The following is a 17,483-nucleotide window of genomic DNA, read 5'->3' on the forward strand; positions in this document are numbered from 1 at the left end:
AGAAGTGAAAGTGAAAGAGGCCGTTTGTGAGATGACGAGTGAAACCTTCACATCGAACACAGAGTGAAGGAGACTGAACATAATGCTGTTTTGAGAAGTGAGAAGTAGATTTTTTGCTCTTCTCTAGTTTATTTAATCAGCCTTTTTCTCGTTATCGTTATTAGTAGAGTGTATTCTCCTCCATCATGGTGAGTCTTCATCACAGAATCACTTTGGATTAAAGAGAGGCGTTCACACTTTGAGCTTTGTATGTTTTTACTTGTCACTTACAGGAAAATGAAGAGGAGTTCAACCATTTGCGGGGAAATCCAGGTCTGTAGTTTGACTTCCTGATATTATTGTTTATATTCTCACATTATTGAATTACTTTTATTACTAGCCTTTATGCTAATTCTGATCAGGACTGACCTCAGCAGCTAATGCTTCAAAGAACAGAACTTGAAGAGGTGAAACCGTATAAAAGAGTGACTTCAGGAATGACATGGAAACACATTGGACATATTGTACATTGAGTCACATTAACTCAGTTATCTGCCCAGATTAACTTCCTGTTTGTTCAGATTTTATGATCTTTACAATTACTTCCATAAAAATACACTGAACACAGGGCAGGAATTACACTTGTTCCAGTGGAGGAAGAATCATTCAGATCCTTTCTTAAGTACTAATACCACACTGTTAAAGAGACTGCTACAGTAAAAGTCCTGCATTGCAAAGTGTTACTTATGTAAAGTCATATAATCAGGGAACTGTACTTAAAGTATTGAAAGTGAAAGTAGTCTCAATGCAGAAAAATGTCCCCTGTGACTCTTAAATTATATATTATCTCACTAGATTAATATTACTCATGCATTAATGTAAAAGCAGGATTTAACTGTTGTTGGTTGAGGTAGAGCCCCTTTTTAAAATATTTTGGGACTGTAGCTAATGATTTTTTTCATTATGGATTCATTGTCAGGCCGCGACTTAGATCAGGACTCAGACGCAGAGTTCAGTTCACACAGTTCTTTATTGAAAACTCAAGTACCAATTCGTTGAGTGTTAAACAAACTGGCTAAAAAATAAAAATTATTCTAGGCAAAAGACTATATTAATAATTATATCTATAATAAGAAAACAACTAAGACACAAAAAATCGCTCACTAGGAGGAAAAACACTCGATATTTACAACTATGAAAACTAAGAAACAAAAGACGCACCCGAAGGAGGAAAACACAAAAGGCTAGGAGATGGATTAGCGAAACTAGATAAGAAATACTACAAACTCAAAATGCACTCCTAACTAAATGGAGGAACTAGACTCAAGGAAACAAAATAAATCCAACAGAAATACTCTCTATACTGAGGAAAACAAATCGGCTGGGAAATATTCTAGGAAAACAAATCAGAAAACTAAATTATCAAAATTACAAATCAAAACACTCACGAAGAGGAAACAAGGGCTTACGGACAAAACTGTGGCTGTGGCAAGGACAAGGGAGAAGACAGGCTCGGGTGAATCGCCGACGGACAAAGACACACTGGCACAAGACAAGGGAGACGCAGACTATTTAACACATGGAGGGTAATCAGGAACAGGTGGAGACAATAGGTAATCAGGGCGGACACACGGGACACATGAGGAAGGGCAAGTGCTCTGAAACGAGAGGAGAGTTAGACCTTCAAAATAATCTGATGATTATTTTTAATTAATCGATTGTTTGTTTTTGTACAACTAATGAACATAGTGAGAAATGCCACCACAATTACCCAGAAAGTGCTTTGTTTGTCCTGCCAACAGTCCAAAGCAGTTCAACTTATAACTTATTTAAGAAGCTCTTTGTGGATGCAGATTTAACTTGTAAAGTGACGAGTAACTAGAGCTGTCAGATAAATGTAGTGAAATAAAAAGTACAATATTTCCCCCTGAAATGTTGTGGAGTAGAAACAGAAAGTGTCATGAGAAGAAAAGCCTCAAGTTAAGTACAAATACCTAAAATTTTCACTTAAGTACAGTACTTGAGGAAATGTTAATTATCTCACTCCCAGACAGTAAAGAGACCAACAGTCAAACTGGCTTGAACTGACAGCAGATCAGTTGTCAGACCTCCTTCAGATAATTAAGAAAATACACAAACTCGTAATATTCTTCTATTTCACAGTCAATGAGAAACATTATGAGTGGCAGCTGTCGGTTGGACAACAGTGGCTGCGAATTGACAACGACCATGTGATTGAGACCCACTACTGCCAGCCTGGAGCCAGAGGAATCACCATCAACACTCAGGACGGGTCAGTGTCAGTGATTGTTACTGGTCTCACCCAGAAACAGAAAGGGGGCATTCAACAGCAATTAAAAGGTTCAGGTGTCTCATCTAAGAAGCATTTATAATCTGGAGGAATCTGAATGGAAAGTGCCATAAAGGGTTTTTTTTTTTAATAATCTCTGTATGCAGATATCTGCATTTGAAGACAAAATCTGCAAGCAAGGGACAAGATTTTAGTGTCGCAAGTGTTCTGGTTTCCATTTGTAGAGAATGGACCAATCACGTTTGAGCAGGCTTTGTTTGCATGTTGGCAAACAGTGTTTGGAGAGCAAAAGAGGCTGAAGGCCTCAAATGGGTCTTCAAACCCATCTGTTATCATCTGGAGACCATGTAGCTGTTTGTTAGCTTATAAAGGGAATAAAGCTGTCAGTTTAAACAGGGGTTTGTAGCAGAAATGCTAATATTAAGAAGATGAATAACATATTGATAGAATATGTGAATGGATGGAACAAAATGTCACATTAAAAGAAGTGTACACTTTCTCAAACTGAATCACGTGTGTCCTCCGCAGGCCGGTGTTCATAGACTTTGATAAGTTACAGACCCTGAATGCAGCTCTGAGGGTGCAGAGAATGAGCCTCCTGCCTCAGGGCCAGACGGAGGACGTGGGCTGGTACTTCAGAGACGACCAGCTGTGGCGTGAGTATGGATCCCAGGTGAGGAAAATCTGAACCTCTATATTCATTTGATTTTCAGGGGGGGGGGGGGGTTTGCTCTGAACGTCTCCTCACTCTCTTCCTCTTCCCCAGACCTCCAGCATGTTGGCCTCCTCAGTCAGCAGTAGCGATGTTGAGCATCAGTTCTCTCTAAACCCTCAGGGATCCTTCAGTTTCACAGTGGGCTCGACAGGCTACACACTCAACTTCTCCAGTAGGGGATACCTCTAGCATGTGTGAGCTTCACCAAAAGTGTTTTTTATGCAGCTAAATCTCACTGGTTTTGTTTTACCCGGCAGCCATGACCCAAACAAACTGCAGCACAGGCCTGCGCAGGAACGTACGCAGGCGACCGAAATTTGTCTCCAACACAGGGAGGTGAGACTTTTCATCTGTAGGATTCATAGTTTTTAAAATTTCCTGCATTCAGCCAGGCAAATAGACAAGTTTCCAGGCAGCATGAACATGCATGATAGTCTCTTCATGTCTCTGCAGCCTTTGCTCCACCTCCGTTTCTCCAGCGGCTTCCTCCTCCCAGCTCACCGATGGAGGTTACAAGTGGGAGTTCATGGGGGAGGAGGGGCAATGGACAGAATACCAAGCACATGTAAGTAGGGCATCCAACAAATTCAGGTAGTTGTAGCAGAGGCTTGTAAAACCTTTGACTTTTGATATGTAGTGCTATTTCCTGTTACATCCTAAATATTTACCTTTAATTAATTTTCTCCCAGTAAATGATGTCAATAATGTTCTCATGAGAATTAAATATGCATATTTACAACAGGTTTAAGTGAGTTTATGTGCATGATTTCTATCATGGTGTTTTGTTTCGGGACAATGTACATTCCTCTGAAAGGTGGACTCATTTCCGTATGTGTGCAGGTATGCTCATTCGGCAGCGCTGCCATTGAGAGACAATACCAGCTGAATCCACGGGGCCAGCTACGCTTCACGATCAAGAGACACTCGTACACCCTGGATTTTTCAAGTAATGCACGCACATACAGCTGCAAAGCGGCTCTAATGCTACGACTGTAAACCAGACAATCAGCCATGTTGCTTTTGTTGAGGACAGCGTTTTAAATTGCCACTAAACCACGGTGTACTCTGGTTTATCACAGGAATGCAGCAAGTCAACGACAAAATCGGGACTGTAAGAGCAGTGAGGAGGACTGCTGACTGTGGGAGTCTACAGAACAGCAGGTCAGAAGCATTTCATGAGGCCCTTAAAATAAAACAAATTAATCCTTAATTTACCCGTGAAAGCATGCCAAACCAAAGGCCTCTATATCAGAAATGTGCAATATAAGCACAAATCTATTTAACAAACTGATATATATGAGGGGGGAAGGCAAAAACTAATCACCTTAAAACAACTTAATAACAGCTCAAGTCGATTTGAAGGGGTCTTGTCTTTTCTCCTGCTCTTTAGCTTGTAAATGAATTGCTGCTCGGCTGCTTTTTAATCTGTTATCCTCTGTCTCTTATGCACCAAATCTGCATAGCAACACCAGCTCAATTCATTTGACCGTAACTTAATATGTGAAAAATGTATGTAGACTACAGTAAATGTTTAAATTCTTCTATTGTTCAGCAGGGGAACGCTGCCCCGATGGCAGTTCAAAGATATCGATGGAATGTGGAAAGATTATTCCAGAGTAAGACGCGACTTCCTTTTGTTGATGTATAAATCCAAGTGTTGTTGATCAGTAACTCTTATAAATCAGTAAATAAGTTAGTAAGAGTCTGCAGCCATGCTAGCGAGGCTGCACTCAGCACTAGCTAAATGCTAATGTCGGCATGCTAACATGCTGATGTTCAGCTAGCATAATGTTTAGCATCCTATTATTCGACATCTTGGTTTAGCTTGTTTGCATGCTAACATTTGCTAATTAATTAAAGACACAAAGTACAGCTTATTGCCATCCCTTGAGCTGTACAGCTAGCATAAAAAAAGCAGGAAGTTCAAAGTAAAGGGTCCATTTGTGCTAATCAGTATCACAGTAAAAGACGCACCACATTTTCTGAAATAACAAGCTGTTGTTGTTCTCTCTGTCGTCGGGACAATACCAGTGCACCATATCCAGCCAGGACATCGAGCTCCAGTACCAACAGGACCCGTCCGGCTCCATGATGTTTACCACCAACAACTTCAGCTATGAGCTAAACCTCGCAGGTGAGCTGGAAACATGGGCAGAGATAGTGCTGGCAGGCAGTATAGAAGTCTTTCCTACTTATAATGTTACAGTAATGGATGAAATATGCCTTTTGCAGCCATGACTCAGAGGAACTTGTCCACAAACACCACCAGATCAGTGCGAAGACTTAACCAGTGACTGCGGCACAACAGCAGACCCGCAGGCCGGAGGTTAACTTAATTAACTCAGGTCGTCTCTCACGCTGGAATGATTCGATGCCGTTTTTCACAAGCTGCCTTGGTGATTGTATGGACCTACACAACAGTTGTTCAAACATGCACAGGGTGTTTGCTGGGACTTTTTTTTAGGGGAGCATTATTTCATATATGTGCAACAGCTGATAAATGGCCTCATGTGATATCACCCGAGTCAGCATTGGCTGGGGCTGAAAACTACAAGTTTGACAATTAAAAATAATATATATAGTGGTGTGGAGTTTGAGGCAATCCTCCGCTACTAGCATAACGAACCCAAATCTCACTAAATTGTCAGCAGTCAAGTTGCACTGTGGGTAATGTAGGCACCAGGTTTTGACAAGGAAGACGGATAGATGGAATAAAAAAAGATATCACCTCTGGTTCAGATGCATAGATTTTGATCATTTTGTTTCAAACTGTCCATCATGACTCCAGCAGTGTTGTAGGATTGAAGTACTCTTAAGCATATTCTATATTATATAACTAATATTTAGATGCAACACCTCCTCTCAATTAAAACCAAAGGAATGTTTACCAAAGTTTAATCCTGCCTGGGTTTTGTGCATGAAACATCAGTTGAAACCTTAAAATTAATTAATGATTCAAGAACACTGCCTTGTAACCATGTTTACGTTTTGACAAGATACCTCCTTTTAACCCAAAGTAAAAAAGGAAATTAACTTTTATGTTTTATTTCACACTGCCTACAAATTGTGTTTGGAAGTCTTAAAATGTTCATTAATACCGCCATATAATAAGTGCACTTTGGCTTGTTATTTTTTTTTCTCTAAATTAAAGTTACATACGCTTCAGTGTCTGATGTAGTGTTTTAAAACCATCACACAAATAACAACAACCCTTTGAGAGTATTAGATTGTGTACTTTCCTTTATATGTACAGATTTTCATTGGACCACCTCAGAGACCAGCACCTCAACACATAAAACAAGGGCCACACTACACATATGACAGCAGTGGTATACAAACAATCTTGTAGAAGAATAAGCTTCAATTTTCTTTGCTTTGGGGTTCTGCCAGGATATCCACTTTGAGATGAAATCAAAACTGCTACGCACTATATGCTGATCTACAGATGAAAAATCTCCAATCACAGAAACATTTGTAGTCCTGTCTGACAAAAATCGGGAAATAAACAGAACCTGACACGTCAAATTCACTAGCGGGTAACACTGCCATGCGGCTGGAGAGAGCTCGCCTCGTATAGGCGGCGTCACTCTACAAAAACAAAAGTTAACCCAATAAAAGACGTTACACTTCAGCATGTTAGCAACAATCATTGTCAGCAGAAACACAGTGTGACCAAGGTGCATCTAAAAACCCTAAAATGGTGTAATTTTCTTCAAAAATGTAAGATTTAGAATGAGTACACATTAATGTTAAGTTGTTTAGAAAATCTGACAGACCTATGTAATTATTGTAGGTCAGTGGAGATGAAGGTGAGGACACGTCAACAGCTGCTTGAGCCAATCGATATGCTCCCTTAACAACCGATAAGGATTATTGCACACGACTCATCTAAGGCCTCTTAACCATTATCACAAGGACATAAAAATGCTAAGGCCCTCACAGAGCAATCCATTTTTAAATAACTATATATTTACACTTCAAAATAATATGTCACCAGCACAAGTCCTCTGACAGCTGAAAAGTGCTGAAAGCTAAATATATTGTGAAAATCTTCATCATTGTACAAACTGCTCAACAGAAATGGTGCACGGGAGGATTCTGAGCCCCTTAATACATCAGAGCAAATCCAGCTGGATGTGTGAAGTAAAATATCATTGGTCACTGGAGTCATTATTAGAAAAGATGCTAAAATCAAACTTTAGATCATTTGTGGTCAATTTCAGTAACATGCGACGAAGCAAGGAATTTGAGAAGCAAAGGCCAGACAGCTGATTCAAAGAGAAAATATTAATACTTGAGTAACAAATGAGTGCTGTCCATCTAGTTTTATACATGTACCCACGTAAGGCACAATAGCCTAAAGCAGTGCATGTGGTCCTCGTTTGCTGCCTTTAGCATTAGCATCTTGTTTGAAAGGACACTGCTGTAATAGCTACGACACACATCCTAGTCCACTAGCATCAGTCACGGGTAAGTCATTCATACTGCCATTTGAGGAAACTGATACAAAGGAGGCGTAATGGTCATTCAAAAAAAAAAAACAAAAAAAACTAACCCTTCCCTTTTCAGCATGCTAGCTTTGATGTAAAATTAAGAAATGGAAAAAAAGAGCAACTTTTGCAGCCTTTGAAAGTGGTGATTAAAAATTAGACCGAAGGGGGGAAAATGAAGAACAGACTGGATCATCAGTCCAGTCTGTGTCTAGAAAATGGAGGTTTCTGGTGCTAAAGAGAAACAGTTACCATGGAGACGGACTGCAGTGGGGCTACTTGGTTTTTCCCCGTCTAAACCGGAACCGCAGGGCTGTCAGATTTCTACACCCCCTCAGATTTTTTTGGATGCTGATCAGTGTCTGCAGGCTTGTCGGTGCTACACTTCAAGCTACCTCCCACAGGGCTCAGACATTTTGATGTGCGTCGTATTTGTTTTTAAGCCAACTCTCTGATCACTTTAGGCATGCAGCAAATCCTAAAAAAGTCTGGAGAAGCAATAAAGATACAGAAGCCTGAAACTGAGCAGATGTGAAGCATGGGAGCCACTTTTTTTCCCATCTTCAGTTTTAAAGTGGTGATCTGACGCAACCTGTTTACCAAGTGAAATCCACTCCATCCATTCAATCATTCACGATATGAACACAAAATCTTCCTGAATAAGCTGAGTCGGGATTCATCTCAACCCATGTTATTTGGACTCGCAAGAATGTCAAGTACAAAACAGTAGGAAACCCCCAGCATTTAAAGAACACAGCATAGAGAAGAAGTTCCCACCCACCCCCGAACCTTTTGTCCTTCTAGCCCAGTAGAAATGGAATTTAGGTGCAGGTTATTTTGCCAGCTGAATGTGAGCGAGAGTCCGAATTTTGACCAGGTCGGATTAAAAAATACAGACAGCAACACTCTTGAAAGGATTTTCAGCGTTTTGTTCTGTGAGAATTCACCTCTCATCAATCCAAAGTTATTAAAAGAATATACTTAACCTGCCATCTTTTTTTTTTTTTAATTCATGTTTAGCCGAATAAGTCCTTCAGATCATTGTTGACAGACGCACTATGTTTAACTCCACTTTGGTTCAGGCTCGGGGCAGCAGCGGGTTGCGAAAAGTTCTGCGGGCTGAAAAAAGGGTTTGCTTGCATCCCAAACCCGCTGGGCGCTCCTCCCATCCCTGCTGACGCACCCTGCATCGGAGTCTGAGCGTTCTGGGGTGAACCAAACTGATTGAGCCAAGGGGTGTTGGTGCCAGGCGTAGCCTTTGGAGTCATTTGGTTGAGGGTGACTTTGGGCTGGCTGGGTGTAAAAAGACTGTCTAAGGCTGACATGTCAGGGGCTTTATTTGTCTGTCCAATTGATCCTTGATTCTGCATGAGGGCTCCAAAGTTTGGGGTGCTGGTGGTGGTGGCCATGCCGCCATAGAGGCCGGGGCCTGCGGGCCGCATGCCCATCCCCATGCCCCCTGTCTGAAAGCCCATGGATGTGTTGAAGCCGTTAGAGACCGGGACGCCCATGGGGCCCAGCATGGGGCTGGAGGAGGGGAAGGCAGCGATGGTGGTGCCCTGCACTGGGGCAGGTCGTGCTGTGTTGGCCATAGAAAGGCTGTTTAGAGATGTCATGTTGTTGTAAAGGCTGCTTGTCAGATCCTTAGTCTGCAACATAAAATGGGGTAAAATTTACCATCACCAGCCATTGAGCGTTTGTTTGTGTACACAGAGGCTTTCTGGCGTTACCTTTGTGTTGGTGTTGGAGGCTGGTTTGATGGTCTGTGGTGCTAATGGCTGCTGGTTCCTCAGTTTGGCTGCCTGCTCCTGCTCCTTAGCCAAACGCTGTTTCTCCTCTAGAGTCAGAGACATCTGGGAGGTGCAAACGAAGAGAGACCATGAACAAATTGGACTGCATGCGAAATGAACAAAGGTCAAGGTTTGCATAAATGAGGTGTGACATTGTTTCCATACTCGATTAGGCTGTGGGGCCGTTGGTGCAGATCCATTCTCTTTCCCATTAACCCCAGTGCTGCCAAAGATATCATCAATCTGAAAGAGAGAATAGATGAAATGGAATCACTGCAGCACAGAGATGTAAAACATAACATTTCCCGTCTATTTCAGGAACTCTTAAGGCCAAAGAGAATATTTCTTGCACAGAAAGCACATTTAATATAAACCTCTCACCTGGTTGCCAGCGCTGGGAGGGCTCTTGGTCTCCTCTGATTGGCTTCCTGGGTTTGAGATGTTTATGCTCCTGTTGGGGGAGACAAAATCAGAAAGCCTGTTTAGTCATAACATTATCATATTCATGTGGCCAGTATCAACTGCTAATTGCTTTCAGATCCAATTTCCCTAGATGTTCTAGGGTATAAAATCACCATTAATATGTAAAACCATTTCATATTTAATCAGCTGGAAAAAAGGGGGTTTATGGTACAGAGTGACTTAAAGTTGTGACAGACACCTCTGCTGCTCCTGCATGATGTGCAGCTGCTCAAGCTTGGTCTTGTGTTCAGCCTCCATGCGACTCAGCATGTCCCGTATGACCACCATGAACGAGTTAAACTGAAACAGAACATACAGACAAGAGTAGGTAAAAAAAGAAAATAGAAGATGAAGGAAATAAGATTTGTTTTGCACAGATTCGCAGGTTAAAAAAATGTGAAGGTGTGTATGTTTATTTGGCTGTGTAGTACCTGGTTAAGGTTGAGATTGTTGTCTATGCTAAGAGAGACAAGGTGGGGCAGGCTCTTGGTGGCCAGGTGCTCTTTGGGGATGCCCAGCTTCTTGTGGCTGAAGGTGCACTTATAGATTCCTGAAGTGAGGAGTGGGAAAAGTTATTACGCAAACCAAGAGGTCGCTCAAGCGTTTCAATTCACACGCACAGGAAGTAGAGTGTGTCTAGTTTTTTTTACCTAGAATACCCATGAGTACTGCTGGTTCTCTGGAGGGGATCTGTTGTAGGAAGGGCAGGATCTCATCAATGACAAACCACTTGTCCAAATATTCCAAAATCTTCCCCAGACACACCAGAGAGTTCACTCGAACCTGCGCAGTAACAAAGGAAGACACACGTATACACATAAGTCAAAATGCATGTACAGTTTCAAAGAGGTTACACTTTGACATTTCAGTTGGTAAAACCCCTGATTCCATAAAAGCTGGGACGCTGTGTCAAACATGAATTAAACAGAATGTGAAAACTTGCTAGTGGCTGATGGAGACTCACAGCGAGTGACGAGGTCTGTAGGCAGGCTGATTTGATTCGTGGAATGAGGGAGTTCTTCATGGACGGGTACTCAATCAGGTTGGCAAACGTCGGGATGATGTTCAGGCACAGCTCCTGCTCGACCACAGATAAGATGTCATGAAATCTAACGTTTTTTTATGATGCCAAGTGCTTTTATTCTTACTGTGCCCTCAAGGCAGCGCTGAAAAGGGAATGAAGAGCACAGCAGCTGGGGAAAATCATGTTCCCAGTGGACTGCTAAAAATATACACCAACAAAGTAAAAAGTATTAAATCATGATCATCACAATGTTCGTACCTCAAAGAGGTGGTGTCTAAAGCAACAAAGCAACCACAAATGTCAAACAGGTCTAAAAATATTTTTGACACAGCATCTGGCTTTTTCAAAATATCTAGCATACAGCTTGAGCTCCTTCAGCAATTGATCTGGTGCATGTTTTTGCAGTTAAGACTGACTGTGTTGCATTAATCTCAACAGCAACTCAAATTATAATCAGCCCCATTCCCCCCCCGTACCTGGATCTGTACAGAGGGGGCTTCCAGAGCTCTGTAGACCATGGGCAGCACGCAGTTCTTGATATCGTCTGCCGGTGTCTTGGTCAACAGTAGATCCATCTTCTGCAGGAATATCAGCAGGATCTGCACAGCACAGGCACCCAGTGAGGAAAACAAGAGTCAAAAGCAAGACAATTCTATGCTATTTTCAACATGATGAGTGGAGTAGTAAGTGGAAGTTAACGGAGGCAGTGCTTTCAGTGGCTTAAGGTAGCTTTTAGTACGACAGACAACATAATAAACAAACTAGTTGATGTGACTGGAGCATATTCACAGCAGAGCCCACTCACCATATTACTAGCCTGAAGAAGCATGGAAAGAAAAATACAGAGAAAGACAAGTCTTGATAAATTGACAGCCCGAGCACAAACAGAGCATGCTCTTTACTCGGTTACATGTGACTGATCAATCTCACTTTCTAGTCTCGAAAGGGGAGAAAACATCATGCAAAGGTTTAAAGAGAAAAATTACATTTTTCTGAGTGTTTTTACAAAGTGCACGTCATTACTTGAGTACACTGCTAGCTTACAAACACACGCTTAGGCCACAACAAAAATGCTGAACACCAAACTTAGTTTCGGGCGCGTGCAGAAGTGTACAGCATATGCTGAGTGCTGAGTTTCTTTTTACCTGAATGGGCTCTTGCTGCTTGAAAACTGGCGTGAGGTCAGGCAAGATGAGGCGCACATACTCCTCCTTGGTGCACTCCTCGGCGATCAGCAGCACGTTGGGCAGCACGAAGGGAACCATGTCCAGGTTGACAAACTCAGAGGTCAGTGCCGGCAAGATTCGATACACCACCACTCTCTGAGAGGAAGGAAAAACGAATGGGTTCCAGAAGCTGTGTTATATTTTTGACCTAAAAACTGATATTTCCTTTACAACATACAACATGGAAAATGAAATGACATTTAAAAAATAAAAAACACATAAGAAATGTTAGTAACATTGTTGCATATGGTACATATACGTTAGAGGAAAATGCATGCATTAGTGTTAGCTTTGAATATGCAATTTTGGTCTCATGCAGCCGTTCTTTATATGTAAATTTCAGCAAACATTCTGTGGAGAGGATGAGAATAAAAACTACAATATTAATATTTTGAATATGTAAGGAATACATTTGGTTTTACTACCTTGGGTAGTTTGGGCAGGACTTTGGGGAGGCCTTTGTAGAACTGGGACTTCTGTAGGTTGTCCCTTTGGAAGAGGGAGTCAAAGTACTGCAGGGTCACGGCACCCACGTCGTCAAAAAATGGAATCTGAATTCCACACAACAAAATAAGGAATAACCAACGTGAGCTCATATTGTAAAAAATATGCTGTCCTTTGTATCTTCATGGATGTCGGAACAATGCAAACCTTGGTCATCTGGTCTGCATCCGGTCGGACATTGGGTGTGACGCTCAGCAGCATTTTGACATGCTCCCGCACCTCCTCTGGGATCTTGTTTAGCACTGCTGGACTCATTGTGCTCAGCTGCGGTTGAAAAATTGAGAAAGAATAGAAAAGAGGAGAATAAAATCAGTGTTTACTGGTAATAATAATAACACACATTTGAGCTACAGAACAAAAGTTTTCGTTGATCCTGGAGTGTGTCAAGTCACCATCATCGGGATTATTTCAAACATATTTCCATTTTACCACTCAAATCAAATCTGAACAAGACATCCTTCAGCCTACAGAAGACATCTGTTGGCAACAAGACCTAATGTCTATCCCAAGTTCAAGTGATATTGAGTCTTTAATTTGCCATGCTCTCAAATTTGGCACGCCTCCACTCACCTGGTCCAGTTGCCTGCTGAAGCTCTTAAAAATGTCATGTTTGTTGACTTGGAAAACAGGCTTTCCCTCATTGAAGACGGCATGCATAACCACGCCCAGCGAGTACATGTCGGAGGCCGAGTCACAGCTGACAGACAGGATGTATTCGGGGGCGAGGTATTCAGGGTTGGGTAGGCAGAGAGGAGGGAGGTTCGGCTCCCACTCTTTGCATGTGTATTTAGGCTGAAGAGGATGAGAGAGCATGAGAATACAATGATGAGACAATACTGATCGACATAAGCACTGCCTGACAGACTGTACTTAGGGAACAAAAGTCTTTCAACACACCTCAGCGTCTGAGGGGTTGGTAGAGGAGATGCTGAAGTCAAAGCCCATGATCTTCCAGGATCCACTCTTGTTGAGGATGATGTTCTCTGGACACAGGTTGCCGTGGACCATCTTCACACCACTGTGGAGGAAGGACAAACCCTCCGAGATCTGAGGAGAGAGAAAAATGAAAATATCAGGGGAAATTAGAGCAAGGCAGACAAAAAAAGGGGTGTCAGGATTTTGATTCTAAATCATATTTTGCTGAGTCAACGGAAGCCTATCAGACATAAATGATCGAATTTCAATAATATACTGTAAGATGTGGACAAGGCAAGATAACAGAAATAGCAACTAATGTGGGTCAATGTGGTAAAAAAACAAATGATGACGCCCAATACCAAATTGATTGACAGTGCATCATGTTGGAGTCACAGCATAACAATAATAGGTGAGGAATGGAATTGCACTGGTTCAACTGGCTTTGAGAACAGCACACAGTACGAATGCTTATTGGACTTCCAGATGTGGCCTACACAGTTATAAAAACCTGCCAGACAACTAAGATTTAGTGTGCGCATAATAACAAACCAGCAAGTTCTCACTCAGAAATGTCTCATCACACATCTGACAGGTGCAACTAAATTGTCACTTATGAAACTTACAAGGTAAAACAAAACATACAATTTCTACTCTAAATGCAGATTCATTACAGGTCCAGTGTGTAGGATTAAGGAGGAATATAATATGGAATGGAATGGAATATTTATAAGTATGTTTTCATCAGTGTATGATGACCTGAAAATAAAACATGTCAATCTACAGCTGAAACCCCATTCATCAGTTTTTGACAATACTGTTATGATCATTTCAGAAACTTTTACAGGCAGAATGCTTAAGATTCACTGATTCCAGCCTCTTAAATATGAATATTTGCTGGTTTCCTTTGTCTATTATGATAAGATTTTGGGGATTTGGACTGTTGGTCAAAATAAGGCTTTTATCAAGCAAGCTAACCTGTCTGCACTCTTACCTGTAGCAAGCCATACTTGGTCTCCACGTCATAGAGTTTGTACTCCTTGATGTCGGTGGGCATGGGGCTGGGCAGGTTCTCCCACTGGCCCAGCACGTTGGACAAACTGGCAAACACCGGCTCTGTACAGAACGCCAAGCAGTCTCTGAGGGCCAAATACAGAAATAACATCAGTATAATTTGAAACAACCGCTTTAAGTTAAGTTAAAAACAGAGACAAAGGAGTGTTTTGAATTTAGAGCTCCCATGGGTGAAAGTTTAAGAAAGACAGAATGGTAAAAAGAAAGTAAGCACAAGCCAGGCTTAACCTATTTCATCCTCAGGAGACATATATTATTCAGAGAGCAGTCTACAGAGTCTTTTGATCATGACAAGCCTCTGCTCACACATGCACACACAAAGGCAGACAAATAGATTTGTTATGCAGCTTTTCCCCTTGAATGTCAAGCCCCTCTCTGAGCTCTGACTCAGATATATGTGTGTGCTTGTGTGCGTGTGTATGGGTTACTCACCGTGACTCTTCCAGAGGATGCTGCACAGTCAGGAGACGGGGGTGACGCAGTCTGGTCAGCTGTTGCACCCCTTTTTTCAGCGAATCAATGATTTGGTCCTTCTCAAATTTCTGATACTTATCAATCATCTTCTTATCAAACACAAACACTGCCACTTCCTGGAGGGTCAAAGACAGCAACTGACATTAACTTTATTCAGTCCAACAGAGACACCTGGTGTGGGAATATCTCAGCTGACTTCAACATCAGCACAAGCACAGTCAGTTGTCCATCCATGTAAATCTAAACTTTTAAGAATTGGACATGGTCTGGTCAAGGGGAGATTAACACACACACACACACCTGTTTGGTGGACTTCTTGGTGCCATTGTAGATCCTCCAGCACAAGCCAGGACCCCCACTGGCAATATGTCGTCCAACCTCAAACTCCCGTGTCACTGGGTTGCCCATGACAGCGCTGGTGACATCCGCCGTCACCTTTGTGACGGTGCTTTTTAGCTTGTTCAGCATAGACTCCATGTTCAGGTCTGACCTGGCAGCTGAAGGTGGATGACAGACCAATCAGGACAGGTAAGCAGCTAAAGAAAAATCTGCTTTTATCTAAGAGGTGTAGACCAGACAGTCAAATGGCAAAATAACATTAGTTTAAGTAATCCCTGAAAGAGGCAGCTGTAGCCTAACCCTTTCCAGCTAAACAAAAGCCTTCAACAATCCATTAGACATGCACTCTATTGCACCTTCTTGAAAATCTGCACATCAAAGTGCCCACCAGTGTCCTGCCTGTGCTGGCTGAGGAGAATGAGTATCAAAAAAACCCAAGCTGTCCCCAAAAATATGAAATGACTCAGAGCAAAAGCAGAAACACCACATTTAGGTTCTCTTTCAAAATACTCCACAATGACTTGACAGCATGTTAGGCAACAGGAAGTCAGACGAAAGAACATGGCCAACAGTAATAAAGCCAAATAATTTCTATGTGAATATTTTCTTCAGGGTTTTGTCTGTCTTAAGTGGGCTTAAGGAACTTTGATGTTTACTTCACTGCACTGCAATAAGGTTGAATAAGCCATTATCCAGAAATTGAGATGCACATGGAACAGTTTGCATAATTAATTCCTTACAGATTTCTAGGTGGGACAAAAATGAATTTTGTACATTTTCTACTACATCCAGATCTACTTGAGTCAAACCCAGTATACAGTATAATAACACAGCTTCATTTGAAGAAGTGGAGCTGTGCTGAAACATATTGCAGGACTTCTGTCCTGATGACAAGAGAATCCGCTGTACTCAATTGCCAACATTGCGGCATAACTGTATCGTGAATTGAAGGTCTAAACAGACTAAGATCTAAGTCCAAATGACATAAATGTTAAACAATATTTCGCTTTGCATGAAGCAGTGAAGAGCTTAGATCTGCAACAGGTTCCAGGAATGTATTTGGAGTACCACTATTGCAACTACTTTATCTTGTGATGGCGGTCAAGTTGCTTTAGACATCTGTAAACATTAGTGGTTAGCTAGCTAGCGCCCAGACAAACAGAGGCAAACTGCGAGCACCGTTCTGGACACTCACCTCACCAACAGCACCTGCACACAACCTTCCTAGCACAGTCGTTAGCTAGCTAGTTAGCCGTCAGCACACCAGGCAGTTTAATCAGCAGCAGTTTACTAACATGGTTATGTTTTCACAAGCTATTCGTGTTAGGTTAAACAAGAATTTTAGCATTTGGACAAAGCATTTGGATGTGATATTCGTCACACAGCGATGATTGTCATGTCTGGGAAATAGCTCGATGTTAGCTAAGTAATCATCTTGTATAGCCTGTAACGTTGCGCACGCACACACAACTAACGTTAGCACAGCACAACAATACTAACGTTATCGTTAAGAGCTATCTTTCCAAACCTTCTTTTAACCCCTCATCTACCGTTGTAGCTCTGGAAGGCTGACATCATCGTTGCAATCTGTGGGCTACCGCCAAAGACTTTTTAGGCAAACAGATCACGGTGGCTACCTAACCAAGCTAAATAGCCAACAATGCGTAAGAAGACAGTGACGTTACTGTCATTACAGTAAAAGACCGTTTGTTTCGATCCAAAACTGTCACTCCGAAACCCTACAGCTACCTACCTTGATATGAAAAGGGCTTTCAGTTTAATTTCTTATTATAAGTAGTCTCTCAGCTGCAACGCTGTCAGTTATGGCTGTGAAACACAGCCCCCATGTCTTCCCGTAGCTTACGGAATGAGGTAGCTTAGTACGCTAGTGAATGAACAACCCTACTTCCGGGTTTTTTTAAGAGTCATGTGTATCAACGTCACCCGTGTTTTGTTTTGTTTTTTAAACAGACTATTTTGCAATCAATTTCTGTACAAATAAGGTGTACCTCAAATCTCTTCATTCACATTTTTTTTCAAATCGCACAAACATCCTGAACTGCCTTTCAGTAAGTGTTGCATCTTATAAATTATACTAATGAAGGACATTACCTCAGGGCAAATAGGACACCACAATAGACAGCACAGATTTTTAAACAAAGAGTAGTTTAGTTATATTA

General features: G+C 41.8%; 2 protein-coding genes across 5 annotated transcripts; one reads left to right on the top strand and one right to left on the bottom strand.

Moving 5' to 3' along the window:
* The first annotated feature begins 25 nt into the window (after positions 1 to 25).
* Positions 26 to 6,170, top strand: si:ch211-244b2.3 (uncharacterized protein LOC557230 homolog). Of its 4 annotated transcripts, none has more exons than XM_041963781.1 (12): positions 26 to 188; positions 273 to 312; positions 2,143 to 2,272; positions 2,819 to 2,963; positions 3,057 to 3,177; positions 3,263 to 3,341; positions 3,459 to 3,570; positions 3,846 to 3,951; positions 4,085 to 4,166; positions 4,558 to 4,621; positions 5,022 to 5,139; positions 5,238 to 6,170. In XM_041963781.1, the coding sequence occupies exons 1-12, from the start codon at positions 186 to 188 to the stop codon at positions 5,297 to 5,299; spliced, it is 1,062 nt and encodes a 353-aa protein (XP_041819715.1). In that variant the 5' UTR covers positions 26 to 185; the 3' UTR covers positions 5,300 to 6,170. The 4 variants fall into 4 exon arrangements, with proteins under 4 accessions (XP_041819715.1, XP_041819717.1, XP_041819716.1 ...); XM_041963783.1 differs by having other exon boundaries at positions 5,037 to 5,139; XM_041963782.1 differs by having other exon boundaries at positions 4,561 to 4,621.
* On the bottom strand, positions 6,081 to 17,169 carry scyl2 (SCY1 like pseudokinase 2). The gene is made up of 18 exons (XM_041963780.1): positions 17,057 to 17,169; positions 15,265 to 15,461; positions 14,923 to 15,080; positions 14,411 to 14,555; positions 13,399 to 13,548; positions 13,072 to 13,293; positions 12,649 to 12,765; positions 12,423 to 12,548; positions 11,917 to 12,093; positions 11,248 to 11,370; positions 10,712 to 10,825; positions 10,398 to 10,530; positions 10,179 to 10,297; positions 9,947 to 10,047; positions 9,667 to 9,736; positions 9,451 to 9,528; positions 9,226 to 9,348; positions 6,081 to 9,144 (listed from the first exon to the last, which is right to left on the bottom strand). Exons 2-18 carry the CDS (start codon positions 15,439 to 15,441, stop codon positions 8,512 to 8,514), a joined length of 2,766 nt encoding a protein of 921 aa, XP_041819714.1. The 5' UTR covers positions 15,442 to 15,461; positions 17,057 to 17,169; the 3' UTR covers positions 6,081 to 8,511.
* Positions 17,170 to 17,483: the final 314 nt, after the last annotated feature.

The sequence above is a fragment of the Chelmon rostratus genome, chromosome 22 (assembly GCF_017976325.1).
Source record: "Chelmon rostratus isolate fCheRos1 chromosome 22, fCheRos1.pri, whole genome shotgun sequence".
Classification (NCBI taxonomy): domain Eukaryota; kingdom Metazoa; phylum Chordata; class Actinopteri; order Chaetodontiformes; family Chaetodontidae; genus Chelmon; species Chelmon rostratus.

Bases quoted from the DNA above. Each gene is read 5' to 3' on its own strand.
- si:ch211-244b2.3 (XM_041963781.1), top strand. The intron at 2,273-2,818 runs GTCAGTGTCAGT...TGTCCTCCGCAG, and splicing joins ACCATCAACACTCAGGACGG to GCCGGTGTTCATAGACTTTG. The intron at 3,178-3,262 runs GTAGGGGATACC...TTTACCCGGCAG, and splicing joins CTACACACTCAACTTCTCCA to CCATGACCCAAACAAACTGC.
- scyl2 (XM_041963780.1), bottom strand. From the start codon at position 15,441: ATGGAGTCTATGCTGAACAAGCTAAAAAGCACCGTCACAAAGGTGACG. The intron at 13,294-13,398 runs GTGTGTTGAAAG...CATCCTCTTCAG, and splicing joins CCAACCCCTCAGACGCTGAG to CCTAAATACACATGCAAAGA. The intron at 10,531-10,711 runs GTGAGTCTCCAT...GTTACTGCGCAG, and splicing joins TACAGACCTCGTCACTCGCT to GTTCGAGTGAACTCTCTGGT.